General features: G+C 47.7%; 1 protein-coding gene across 1 annotated transcript in view; it reads right to left on the reverse strand.

Moving 5' to 3' along the window:
- Window positions 1-4,759, reverse strand: part of evi5l (ecotropic viral integration site 5 like) — a 15,348-nt gene extending 10,589 nt beyond the window's left edge. Inside the window, 12 exon segments of the mRNA XM_067259216.1 lie at window positions 45-105; window positions 361-458; window positions 860-949; window positions 1,260-1,403; window positions 2,052-2,177; window positions 2,297-2,316; window positions 2,319-2,370; window positions 2,626-2,646; window positions 2,648-2,851; window positions 3,230-3,419; window positions 4,538-4,716; window positions 4,718-4,759. Coding sequence (XP_067115317.1) covers window positions 45-105; window positions 361-458; window positions 860-949; window positions 1,260-1,403; window positions 2,052-2,177; window positions 2,297-2,316; window positions 2,319-2,370; window positions 2,626-2,646; window positions 2,648-2,851; window positions 3,230-3,419; window positions 4,538-4,716; window positions 4,718-4,759 — 1,227 coding nt within the window.
- Window positions 4,760-13,515: the final 8,756 nt, after the last annotated feature.

A 13,515-nucleotide genomic window follows, 5' to 3' on the forward strand; every position in this document is an offset into this window, starting at 1 on the left:
AGTTCAAACAAGGTCGGAACATATTAGACAGACATCCCTCTCACCTTGATCTCTATCTGCTCCTCCATCTCTTTGTTCTTGATTGTGGTGTACTCTTTCTCAAGCCTGACCAAATACAGATGATAACACTTTCATCAATATCAGTTGAACAAGATTCATCTCAAACTCATTTTCTAATCTCCGGCCTTTTGGACAGTTAAGTGGATATACATTCCCATCAGTATACGTGTACAACAACAACAGCAGCTTTATCAAATCATGTCCCAGTGGATCTGATTAACAACACCCATCCTCTGGCATATGGCTTCTTAATTATTCATTTATAAAACCAAATGGAAGATCCAAAACGTGGCAGCTTACTTCTTCATCCTCTTGGGGTTGTACTTGACCTGGTAGGCCCTCAGGATGAGCTTGTCTGTGCAGCTGTCGAACTGATGAGGAATCACCTTCTGGAAGTGCTGCCAGAGGGACGGAGATGGAATCAGAGAGAGAGGGAGAGACGGAGAGAGAAAGAGAGAGGGAGAGAGAGGGAGAGAGAGTGAGAGTGAGGGGGAGAGAGAGAGAGAGAGAGAGAGAGAGAGAGAGAGAGAGAGAGAGAGAGAGAGTGAGAGTGAGGGGGGAGAGAGAGAGAGAGAGAGAGAGAGACAGAGAGAGAGAGAGAGAGAGAGAGAGACAGAGGAGAGAGAGAGAGAGAGAGAGAGAGAGAGAGAGAGAGAGACAGAGAGAGAGAGAGAGAGAGAGAGTGAGAGAGAGAGAGAGAGAGAGAGAGAGAGAGAGAGAGAGAGAGAGAGAGTCACATTGAATGACGAGGCCGCTCAATAGGAGCAGCGGCGTGCCCGCTGGCGGTGACTTGTCTCACCTGGGACATCCCCTCCATGTCCAGCTGGATGAGGTCTGTCTGGTTGTACTGCAGGATGGCCATGCCCACACGGAAGATGATTTCTAGACCCTGTGGGGGGGTTGGTGGGTTGGGGGGGGGAGGAGGAGCAAAGGTGAGAACCCCACACCCCGAATCATTTTGCAGACTCACAAACAGCCACAAGTAAACCAGCCTAACCTGACCTCAATTGACCTCAACTGTTTTTTTTCATTGTTGGCAGGCTCAGTGCAACATTAGCTGGCTCAGTACAAACTGCCCAAGCACTGCTAAACATGCCACGATTCACACACACACACACACACACACACACACACGCACCAATGTTTTTCAATAATAGTAATAATCAACAATAATGTTGCATGTTTGCCGGGTCTCTCACCTCATACATGAAGATGTCGAAGATGCGCGTGGCGACGGGCAGGGGGAGGAAGGTGAGGAAGAGGGTGAGGAACCAGGAGGAGGCGTACATGGAGGTGTGGTAGCTCTGAGAGCGGAAGTGGACATTCAGCTCTGGCAGTTGCTCCTGAGTGGAGGGAAGAAAAGAAGGGATGGATGGAGAGAGAGAGAGAGAGACGGAGACAGAGAGAGAGAGAGAGAGAGAGAGAGAGAGAGAGAGAGAGAGAGAGAGAGAGAGAGAGAGAGAGAGAGAGAGAGAGAGAGAGGAAAAGCATGTTGTTTTTCATAAAAATGATAAAAAGGGCGACAGCGTTGGAAGCCAAACACGTTTCCACTAAATATCTCATCTGTGGCTCTCTCAGAGTATGATGAGTATATCTGCTGCCCCCCTGTGGACAATGTCTTCCCTGTGTCTGGGTTTTGTATTTTAGGAATCGTTCCTCTTCATGAATTCCGCCAGTCGATACAAGCAAACTCAGAAGGGTTAGGCAGGAACCTGTTCAAAGTCCCACTTTCACATTGGGCTCACCGTGACAGTAGATACCAGTAAGGGGAGTCAGGTGGCTGAGCGGTTAGGGAAGCGGGCTAGTAATCAGAAGGTTGCCAGTTCGATTCCCGGCCGTGCAAAATGACGTTGTGTCCTTGGCAAGGCACTTCACTTGCCTCGGGGGAGAATGTCCCTGTACTTACTGTAAGTCGCTCTGGATAAGAGCGTCTGCTAAATGACTAAATGTAATGTAAATGTAGTAAGTGGTGTTCTAAGTCTCCTGCTCACCTGGAGCAGGTACTCAAACTGGTAGATGCAGAGACCCAGCTCGGCCATGCTGGGCTTGAACAGCTCCCGAAGACGATACTCCTGCATCAGACGCACGAAAACGCAGAACGCCTCTTCCTCTGGCATCTGGAACAATCCGGAAGGGAAGGTGGAGGGAGGGAGGTGGAGGGAGGTCAAGTGCCTGTCTGTGTTTGTCTTCATTTGTGAGGGTGTGTGTGTGCATGTGTGTGTGACTGTGTACTTACTTGCATGAGGAGCAGTCCACGATAAAGGCACTGCCCTGGCAGTAGCCTACCTCCCGGTCCACCAGAGAATATGCCTGGAACACACAGGTCCACGTGAGGTATAGGACCATAAACATACCCCTTTCACACATGCAAACATACTCACGCACCTAAACACAGTACTGTGTTCTGAACATGACCAGGTAAACACAGGATTTATAAATGCTACAGGTGTACCAAGCTGTAATTGGTGACTGAAAAAGATCATCCTTTTTTTGTTGGTATGTGTACATAACATGGAGGAAAACAGAGCATAAAAGGCCAAAGGTCAAAAGTTCAAGGCCGGTCACCTTCATGACATTGAAGAGCACGCTCCTGGCCCAGGCTGTCCTGGCCTTTGAAGAACTCGTGCTCGGGGTAGGTGCGGGCGATGTCCCGGCGAATCAGCTTCTCGCAGGGTGACGACATCTTCAGCAGCTCAGAGTACTGGTTCTTCACGGGCATGTCTGTGGCGTTGCCCAGCAACTGCCACACGATGGCCCGGAAATGATGGGGGATGCCCTTCCTGATCAGCTCCTGGGGGCAGGGGAGAGAGAGGGGGGGAGAGAGAGAGGGGAGAGAGAGAGAGAGAGAGAGAGAGAGAGAGAGAGAGAGAGAGAGAGAGTGAGAGAGAGAGAGAGAGAGAGAGAGAGGAGAGAGAGAGAGAGAGAGAGAGAAAGGGGGAGATGGAGAGGCAGGGAGATAGAAATAGAGATTGGAAGTGGAAGGGAAGTGAGGAGAGATCAACTCCAGGCTTCTCGTTTGTTTGCATCCAAAACAACCACCCTTCCTGGTCCCTTCGGACGACCTCCATTTTCAGCTTTTCTCTCCCTTCGTCCCGTTTGATTCCCCCTCCCTAGAACAAGTCAGAATCCCTTCTTCGCTTCATCCCTCCATCCCCCCTCCCCCCCTCACCTTCAGCAGCTTGTCCTTCTTGCGCCTCCACTCCTCCCACTCGTTGACGATGCGCCCCCACAGGATCCAGGTGTCCTCCTCCAGGTGGGAGAGGTTGGACGAGGCCGAGGAGCTGGACACCAGCGAGGAGCCGCTGTTGCGCCGCGAGCCGCTCATCGAGCGCATGGACTTGGAGTCGGCTTCCAGAAGCCTGGGACACGAGACGAGGAAGAACCACCGTTTTTGGAGGTTAGAGCTTCTCACGCGAGAGGCCGTGCATGGAAACAGGGTGCTAAAGGCGCAAAGTGGTTGTTATTAAGTGGTAGTCTTAATAACGACTGCTGCTTCCTGCTAATCTTCAACCATGTGCAAACTCTTGCTAGGCTACTGGACTAACCGTGCTACACACTGATAGTTGGATTGATATGTATATCTATAATGATATAAATGGAGGATGAAGATTGATATAAAGATATAACGGGAGAAAAAAAGTAGATAGATGCTTGGATGCATCCTTAGGGTATTGAGTGCTTAAGGGTTGGACCCTGTAGGGGTTGAAAGGTTATACACAGGCTTCAGGGGAATATGCTTACATGAGGTAGAACTGTGGTTCAATATAAGATAGGTCAAAGAGAGTGAATCTGATTGCCACGATGCTGCATTAATCTCTATGGAGACAGAATGATAAAACTGTGTTGCCTTTTTCCAGCTATGTGCACGTGTTATTGGATGATATAATATCCGAGGGCCATGAACAAACACACCGGAAAACCTTTCGAGACAACTTGTCCGGTCAAATGACTAGGCCTTGAGGCACACCTCAGAATAGAGTGACACTGAGTCTATTGTTCATGGGCTGTTATCAACACCAAGCTGCATCTCTGATAGTAGAAACAAAACGTATCTGTGTAGGCTTACTGTAAGTAAGGGGAGCCTTCTACTGTAGACACAACAGCTTAAAGTGAGCTAGCTCTCCAAACAGCTAAAGGCCAGCTATTTCCCCATTTGAGTTTTTGATAAGATTCTAGCACAAGTCCCACTGGGGAATGTACTTGGCCTTGTCAATTGAGTGTTTGTCTTACATCAAGCTACATCACTCTTTGTTTAACCTTAAATGTTGAGCCTAAAACATTCAGGCACTGCAACTGGCCTGTCCCTACAAGAGGCCTTAATCTCTTGCCAGGTTGTTCTTCAATGGCTTTCCTTGTCAAATAAAAGGTATACGTCTATACAAATATATATGTAAATATTGTGAATGTAGCCTGCCTTTGGCAGGTCCACAACCAGTATAACAGGAGTGTGACCGGGCTGGGTTGCATCGTGTCTCACCTGTTCTGCTCCTCCAGCTTGGCCAGCAGCTCCAGCTCGTCAGGGCTCAGGCTCTCCGAGTCGGCCGGGGAGGCGGCCGGTGCCGACAGAGTTGCATCATGGGAAGAGGAGTCCGGGCTGAGTATGGGGCTGCCCGTGGAGGGGGGGTCGGGATCCAGGCCATCCAGCTGAGGCCCCCCCCGTGCCCCCCTCCCTCTCAGGGCTGCCGCTAGGGGTGGACATGGCGGTGGCTGTGGTGGGGGGGGGTCGGCGGTGCAGCGATGCACTGTGGGCCTGACGGGGGGGGGGGGGGGGGGGAGGCTGCGGGTGGAATGTCCTCACCTCGTCTCCCCCTCTGGGATGTGGCCGGGTTGGCTGTCGGGTTGGGCCGTGGAGCCAATAGAATCAGGGTTCTTCACCTGTCAGGAACAAAAAGGGGTGGTTGAGAACACTATGAAGAACTATGAACTGACTGGATACTGACTGGTGTGATTGATTGGATGGACTGATTTAAACTCAGAAAATAGCACCATTCCATTAGCGTTACAGCGATCGACACACATATCCATACAAGGGATATCTGTCCAACACAGCCAACCCAAACCACCTCCCTCCTTACAGGACCAAAAGATTTAAAGAGGGCGTACGGACCTGAGTCATCGTGATGTCATCGGGCATTCCGAGCACACCCAGTCACCACATCCCATAATAATATCAGCCAAACTTCCCTTCTCAGTGACCAGTCACTGACACTTAGCATCTAAGAGACATTAGAGTGCGTGGAAGGTATTGATCACTCTGTGGTCCTGAGCATGACGTTATCTTTAGAAGAAGCGATTATGTGGATCCTTAGAAGTCGAATGTCGGTTTGCGATTAGCTCAAGATAATTATAGCTCAAGCATTAGCAATGGGGGTTTCATTTAGGATGTTTTCTGTAGTTCTGAAGCAAACTTAATCAGAAAGGGGAAGAGTAATGAATGATTTGAAATTTAATGAATTATTTCCTGAAAACCTGCTTGATAACAGTGTACATACCTTTTTTTTATTGTTTATGGTTGAGTTCAAAATCTATCAGTAATTTCACAGTGAGGAAAATATAGCAATTCAACCCTGGAGTAAATCCATCAATCCTATTTTCTGATAAGGGTACTGTTATGACTGAGTGTTTGTCATGATAATCCTTGGATGTGTGAAGGAAAGCGTGTTTACGCGAGCTTCGCAATGTGCAACATTTCACTGGCCATTGTTAAATTGCAGGCCCTATTGAGCAGGGCTAGGTCTCCTCTCAGCTCTATCCATCTCCTATTCTCTCCCTTCTCCCATCTCCCTCTCTCCCTACCCCCTTCGCCCTCTCTCTCCCTCCATCTCCCTCTCTCCCTCCATCTCCTCTCCCCCTCCCACCATCTCTCTCTCTCCCTCCATCTCTCCCTAACCCCCTTCTGCCTCTCTCTCCCTCCATCTCCCTCTCTCCCTCCATCTCCTCTCCCACCATCTCTCTCTCTCTCTCCTTCCCTCCATTTCCCTCTCTCCCCTTCCATCCATCTCCCTCCTCTCCCTTCCCCCTTCTCCCTCTCTCTCCCACCATCTCCCTCTCTCTCTCCTTCCCTCCATTTCCCTCTCTCCCCTTCCATCCATCTCCCTCTCTCCCTTCCCCCTTCTCCCTCTCTCTCCCACCATCTCCCGCTCTCTTTCCTTCCCTCCATTTCCCTCTCTCCCCTTCCATCCATCTCCCTCTCTCCCTTCCCCCTTCTCCCTCTCTCTCCCACCATCACCCTCTCTCTCTACTTCCCTCCATTTCCCTCTCTCACTGCCTCCATCTCCTTCTCGCTCCCTCCCTCCCACCCTCCCTCCAGTCTTGACTTCCCTGTCCAACGCTGCAGCCATGAAGCGTCAGATGAGCCCTGGGTAGGAGAGTCTGGAGCTCAGTGTGAGACAGACACAGAGACGTCCTGCAGCTACTGTTTAACAGGGATTCTGGGAGCCATTTCTCAGTCTGAGTCCACCCCTGTGGCTAGTTGTCTGTGTTCACTGCCCCGTATTACGTATATGTGGGGGGGGGGCTCTGTTACCGGGCGAATCCAGTGAAGTTGGCTGGCACACAAACGTGCACACACACACAAGCATATACGCACAAACGCGCACACTCCGGTAAGCGCAGGATGAGGGTAATTTAGCATAAATCTAACAAATGGACACCCTGCTAGAACGTGGGACTTGTGCACATCTGCAGAAGGAGATGAGGAGAGAGACAGAGAGTGAGAGAGAGAGAGAGAGACAGAGAGAGAGAGAGAGAGAGAGAGAGAGAGAGAGAGAGAGAGAGAGAGAGAGAGAGAGAGAGAGAGAGAGAGAGAGAGAGAGAGAGAGTGGGCCGAAAGCACAGTTCCTTATCAGCAGAATGCTGGACGAGAGGACACACAGCTAAACAAGAAAACACACTTACCACACCACACACAACCACACCACACACTAGCAGAGTGCAGCAGAATAATGGCTGAGGGGAGCCCCTGGTATCCAAGTCAGAACCGACCAGAGTAGCCTATGCAAAGCTACAATAACCAACGTAACAGTATAGAGCACCACGATAGCAGCCTGTAGAATCAGCCACCGCGCGGTCACACCGACACACAACTACCAAAGCATGGAGACGAGCGCAAGACCGAAAAGGCCTGGAGGAAGAGGGGGGAAAGAGGGGACAAGGGCTGTATTCATGTACGAGGGCCCGTCCAATCAAAAGAGCCATTAACGAGCACATGAGACCAATCGCATCAGAGAGGGAGAAACATCTCGGGCCACGGCATCCCGAAATGTCACAATGGAGACTCTCTGTAAGAACGAGCCTCCTCCAAAACAACAAAATAATGGCTGCAGAGATTAATGTGAAAAGCACACTGAGGTGATTAAGTCGGACAAACTCAAATAACAACCCTTTACATTACCTTCAACGCAATAAACCTGTAACGCCTTAACCCTTGATATCATAAAACAAAATAAGTCAATAAAGTCAATAAAATAAATAAAATGTTCACCCTCATTGGATAAATACAGTGGAGTCCTTGCATCACATATTTCACCAAGCCCCAAAACCCGGGTGTTTTGCTATCAAAAGTAAAGACGGGTCTCTAAATCCACTGTATCTCTGATGATGGTCATCACTGTTGGCATGAGTTTGTCCAGACTCCAGGAAGGAGTGAACAGCATCCAATGTCATTGGAGGCAGCGGGCTAGACTCCAGAGAGTGTGAGTCATGCAGGAGGGGAGGGGGGGCAGAGGTTGGAGCAATGGCAGAGCGATACTACTGGAGGACTGGCAGTATACTGTAGGGGTGACAGAATCAAGGTCCTGCAACTACCGAACTACACCGGCGATGCAGGGTTTGTTTTTGTTTTTTTTGGCGTGGCACTAGCTGCCTCGTTGTGGCGTCCCTGGAGGCCGAGAGCGGGGGGAGAGGAGGGGGTGGTTGCGTGATGAACTTGGGACCTCATTGCAGAGGACGGGGGGAGCAGGCGATGGGACACCGTAGCCTCTATTCTGCAGGGGGTGGGGGGTGTTTGTGTGGGTGCGTGAGAGGGAGAGCGTGCATCCGTGTGGCTGTGTGTGTGTCCGTGTGTGTCCGTGCTCCTTAGCCAACGTGTGAACACTGTGCCGTGTGTGTTGTCGTTTAACGGTTAATCCACGTGCACAATTAACGCATTGTGTGTGTGTGTGTGTGTGTGCGTGTGTGTGTGTGCTTGAGTGCTTCTTTTCCTTCGCTCTCACTGACCACAGAAACAGTCAACACTATTGTCCAGCGTCGTCACCATCAAGCCTCCCTCCATCGCCACATGTATCCCTCTAGCCCTCCTACCCCCCACCCCCCCCACATGTATCCCTCTAGCCCTCCTACCCCCCACACCCCCCCACATGTATCCCTCTAGCCCTCCTACCCCCCACCCCCCAGCCCCCCAGCCCCCCCAACCAGAAAAAACTCTGATCAAAACACCCCTCCCCCACCCCCTACTTTCCCGCTGTGTCCCCCCCTCCCCCCCTTCTGTCTGTCTGTCCCTGCCTCGGGGCACTCTTGAGATCAAGGGCAGCCCCCCACGCTAATCTGTAACTAACGATGCACCAGACCTCGCTGTTGCTCCCATCTCATTTACATGATCATTGTGTCAGTCTGGTGACACATGGCCTGTTCCTTCAACAACATCACATCTCCACAGTACCGTTGGCCCTGTGCATGTGACTGGACTATTGGACCATGAGGTTGTTGTTTCTGACCCATCTCATCTCTTATAGGGACTGTTGACTGCATATTACGTATTTACCTTGTCCAATAGAAGCCTAGCCCACCCAAGCCAAACTCCCCTTCATCCTAACAGTAATGACATTGTGGTCTGTAAACGGCCTCCCTTGACAAAGCTCTGTCTTGGCAAAGCGAATTACGTATGATATTAGTGTATAATTGGTTACTTTCTTCCTACTTCCTGTGCGTGTTTTCTGGGTATGACCAGGGTACGGATGCTTTGACGGTGATCCTGAGGGATAAGCAGACACATTTTGGGCAAACCATCTGATGTGGCGTGTGACTGTTCTTCACTCTGTCTCCGAGTTTCCTAAAAGTAGCCTCATTCAGAAATATAGTTAGATTCTTAATTCCCCATTTCGAAAATAATCCCTTTTCTGACGGTTTCTTTCCCTGGAACACAGCAGAAGGGAAAATGTCTTAAAATACTATTTTCCACAACCTGGCTGCAAATTAACTGTAAGGCGCCATGACTCAGTTAGGTTTAAATCATTAAGCTAACTTAGAAAGGTAACATTCCATTACAGCACATTGGTCTGCTTTGCTTTAAACCACAGTCTCACCAGGTCTCTCGGTTATTCAATAACATGGTAGAGATAATGCAGACTGCAGCAAACACTAATCTCACAAATGGATTACACCAAACTGTCCCAGTGTAGTTCTCATGCATGGGGTGACCAGGACAGATAACACCGACTTCAAATTCCCACAGTGATGATCATTTCCCTGATACTGATCTGATTCGCCCACACAATTCCAGTCCAAACTGAACTGAGACCAGCTGAGTGTGGAGGCAAGGTGTTTCTCTGGAGCTTCAAGCACTTAGCAACAGATCCAGGACCAGAACCTTCTCACTGGTGTGAGAGTCTGAAACTGAGACGGTGTATGACTCCTTTCGCTGGAACACCTGTGCCACTGAGTACAATAGCCCTGTGTACACAATGTCCTCCAGCCGATTGTTTGTGTGTGTACTCAGTTTTCTCATTGAACAGGGGCTGTCAGAACAGGTCTGGTTACTCTGTTTAGTATCACCTGAACACATCAGCTGCCTGTTGATCATACACGCCGTTTAGTGAGACACACTGTACCATACGGGTCAATCATTCCATCCCGGTCATGTTTTTCAAACAACACGTTCTCTCTTGACTGTTCTCCCTTGTTCATCCTTAATTCTCAAACTCTTACTTCACCTGGTTCCATACCGATTTGTGAGGATGTACACAGGATCTAAAGATGACATGACAAAAAGCAGAAATACCACCATAAGGAAGAATTCCCAAGACAACATTGACCAGATATAATGGTCTGTTTTCCTCACTAGAGAATGGCTTGCAAAATATATAGCCTGGTTTAAATGAATATACTCTACATATTCTACAATCATGTAGGCAGAGGAGAGAGGTGCTCAAAAAAGAATCACATTTGAAAAGCCATAGCCCACCACTTACGAAATGATAATCAAAAGAAAAGCAAGCGTTCCTAAATGGAACACACTCAGTGATGGTAACCGGGGGATTGCATTACCCATCTACATTTGCTGATATTGAACGACGTCAAGCATCAACAACAAAACACGAAGGGGGACAGGGATACAGATGGAATTACAAATGTGAAGTGTACGGACAACAGTGGCGTGTCGGAGAGGCTGCAGTAGCAGTCCCTGAGCCAGGAGTGTGGAGGTCATCGAGTTGCTCCCCGTTTCGCAGAGTCAGCAGCATGAGGAGCAGGGCCTCTGCTCGACGCCACCAACACCATGGACCACCAGTGTGACACACACACACACACTTACCCCTGCAATACCGTATACTAAAGGGATGTGGATATATATCAGACAGCTGATAAACCCTCCTCTCCTGTCTCCTACTTCCGTCCCGGGTGAGATATTCAGCAGTTTCGGGACAAACACACGAACACACGCGCACACTCCCACAAACACACACACCGCGCCATTTGTGTGTAGAAGACAACGAGTGTATCTCCGGACAACAGCGTCGGAGGCCTATTAGCACCAAGGCCCACAGTTCAGCAGCACAGCTGAAAATGAAGAGACTCCTGGAGGTCAAGGAGAAGACAGGGAGAGACGGACCAACAGGGAGGAAGAGTGTCTGAGTGTCTGAGTGTGCATGACTAAGAACGTGTGTGTGTGTCTACGGGAGCCTCGCTTGACCGTGTTTGTTTGTGCGTGCGTTTGTGTAACGTTTGTGTTTGTCTGGTGTGTGTGTGTGTGTGCGCCTCCCTCCCTACTGAATTGTGATTTGAAAAACGTCCAATCTAGGTCTCTGTCTGTGATAATCCACTGTGGCATTTCACTTCAAAACAAGGTCATGAACAACCTTTTTCTTTTTTTTTTTGCTCTAAATGTGCTACACTCTGACTAGCGAGTAATACCAAAAGCAATCATGTTATGTCACACATATAAACACATCTGACGTCAACAGACATTTACTCAGCAGACTACATTTGGTTTGTGGTATTCCTTATTGTAGACGTCTAATCATCATATTTTTGGAATGATCAATCTAATCTGAGGATCAAGGTGATCGTTTCCTTGACATTTCTCCTTGGGGGGGAGTGAGGCAGATCTTATAGTTACACAGTAAACATTAGTGTAAGATGTATAATATCAGGTATACAATTCATACTCCAGCTACTCAACATCAACCAACAGAATATTAATCTTCACCTGCAAAACAGCAAGATGTCTTTCTGTGTCAAATAGCTCAAATTATATTGCAGTGTCGATCATACTTTACTTCCCTAGTCTTTATTTATGAGAATATAGGCCTTTAAAACGCACAAAAGTGGGTCTACTGTCTGTCTATCAAGGACATGTTTAGGCTACAAAGAAGCAGCGGAGAAGTGCTCCCATTGGCTAGCCGGTGTTGTGTTTGCATGATGGCACTTAGCCCTGTAGTCAAGCCGAAATGCTGATGCATAAACCTCCCTGTACTACAGCCTCACGCTGCAGTCCGATGATGCTACAGTTCCAGCATCTGTAACCGTTTGAATGGCAGATCTGCATATTGCAGTGCTGTCACAAGACGGTAATTCAAACACAGTAACGAGTGTGTAACGTGAAACTACAACGACATATATGCTACTGTAAAATCAGGCCCCATTGAGCGCAGAGGTTGACTGGAAAGCTCTTTTATTTTGGACTATACGCTGCACCGAAAGGATTTCAAATCATAGGCCTATATATCCTGTGTATATACATTTCATATGGTCAAAATCAGGGTTTCTCTTTGACATTATATTCACAACTATATAATTAAGTGCTTTGCATTTTATTGTAAGCAATAAGGGTTATCGCTGATGAAGAGGATGATGTGCATGATAACAGTATTCTCACACCATTATTCCCTGACACAGTCACTCGTTTATCTTTCGACATTTACTCCTAAAGACATGCAAACTAACATGCAGCATATTATACCTAATTAAACTGTAAAAAAAAAAAATATGCAATGAAAGAGCAATGCCCACCTGAATTCCGTTCCCATAACGCGGCTTTTATTCCTGTGTCATTCCGAGGCTGCAGTGCAGATCGACCACCAAACGGTCGTAAAATAGAACCCTTTACAGTGACGACCTCACACAGATCTGCCTTTAACGCAATATGCCATCGCTCTTGTGTCTGCTTTAATTGGTAAAAAGTCGCGCCGCTGGCCGTTGGTGAGCTTCCTCAAGAAGAATGGCGACGCCCACCAGGCTGTGTGCTTCCCAGCCTGTCTTCACCAGTCACAACAGCACAATTGCTGGAAATAGAAAGTCAGCCTTAACAAGATTTTAAGCAACATGATAATTCATATATGAATCATATTCAGAATGGCGTGCTTCAGCATTTCATTCAACATGGGGAGGGTCACCGCCAATCACACTACAGTAGAAGGTACGATTGACATGTTAAAAGCCAATGAATTGTCTTACTTACAGTACCCTTTATAAGGACAACACAATCCACCAATCAATTATTTTTTTTATTCTGCGCGGAGGAGGTGCTTGCAGGTGTCGTTCCTTCCAGCGGTGAATTTGGCATCGAATATGGATTTTTTTTTTTTACTGGTTTACTAAACTGAAGGAAGAAAAAACTGTTTTTAAAAATGGGAGTCATGGAAATTGTAAATATATCCCTTAAGAGTAAATCAATCAAAGCTTCAAGCAGCAGATTACACACCTAGCCTGACATCATTAATTAGGTAGAATTCATTGATGAAGCTATTTTTGATTTTATTATAGTGGTTGCCTACTAGGGCCGTTATTATTTAGGCTACTCTTCTGCCACCAGATGGATAGAATTCATATTGCATCTAAATCACACAAAATTGCTTAATTATTAGCCTATATTTTTATTAAGACCGCAATTATTTGAGGGAGAGCAGTCATGAGTGATGGTGACAGAACGACTGAAAGTGGGACTTTTACCGAAGACTCAAGAGTAAAAGTATAGCGAAGGTCACTTCAATCTGAATTCGAATTCGGACATTTCTGTGTTTTCTGAGTAGACTAAATCCTAATAAAATAATTTCTAACGCATTAATTTTTGTTGTTGTTGTTTTTATACACATACTGTAACTATGCCACTGTGTATGCTATGATTAAGACATGGAGATTATTTTACAAAATTGTCAAATATCATGACAAACGCTGACATTTGAGTGGCTCTAAAACTAACCAATACTGAGTTGGAGAATCAGGGGTGTTTCCGGGAAGAAC

Source organism: Osmerus mordax, chromosome 21 (assembly GCF_038355195.1).
Source record: "Osmerus mordax isolate fOsmMor3 chromosome 21, fOsmMor3.pri, whole genome shotgun sequence".
NCBI lineage: Eukaryota > Metazoa > Chordata > Actinopteri > Osmeriformes > Osmeridae > Osmerus > Osmerus mordax.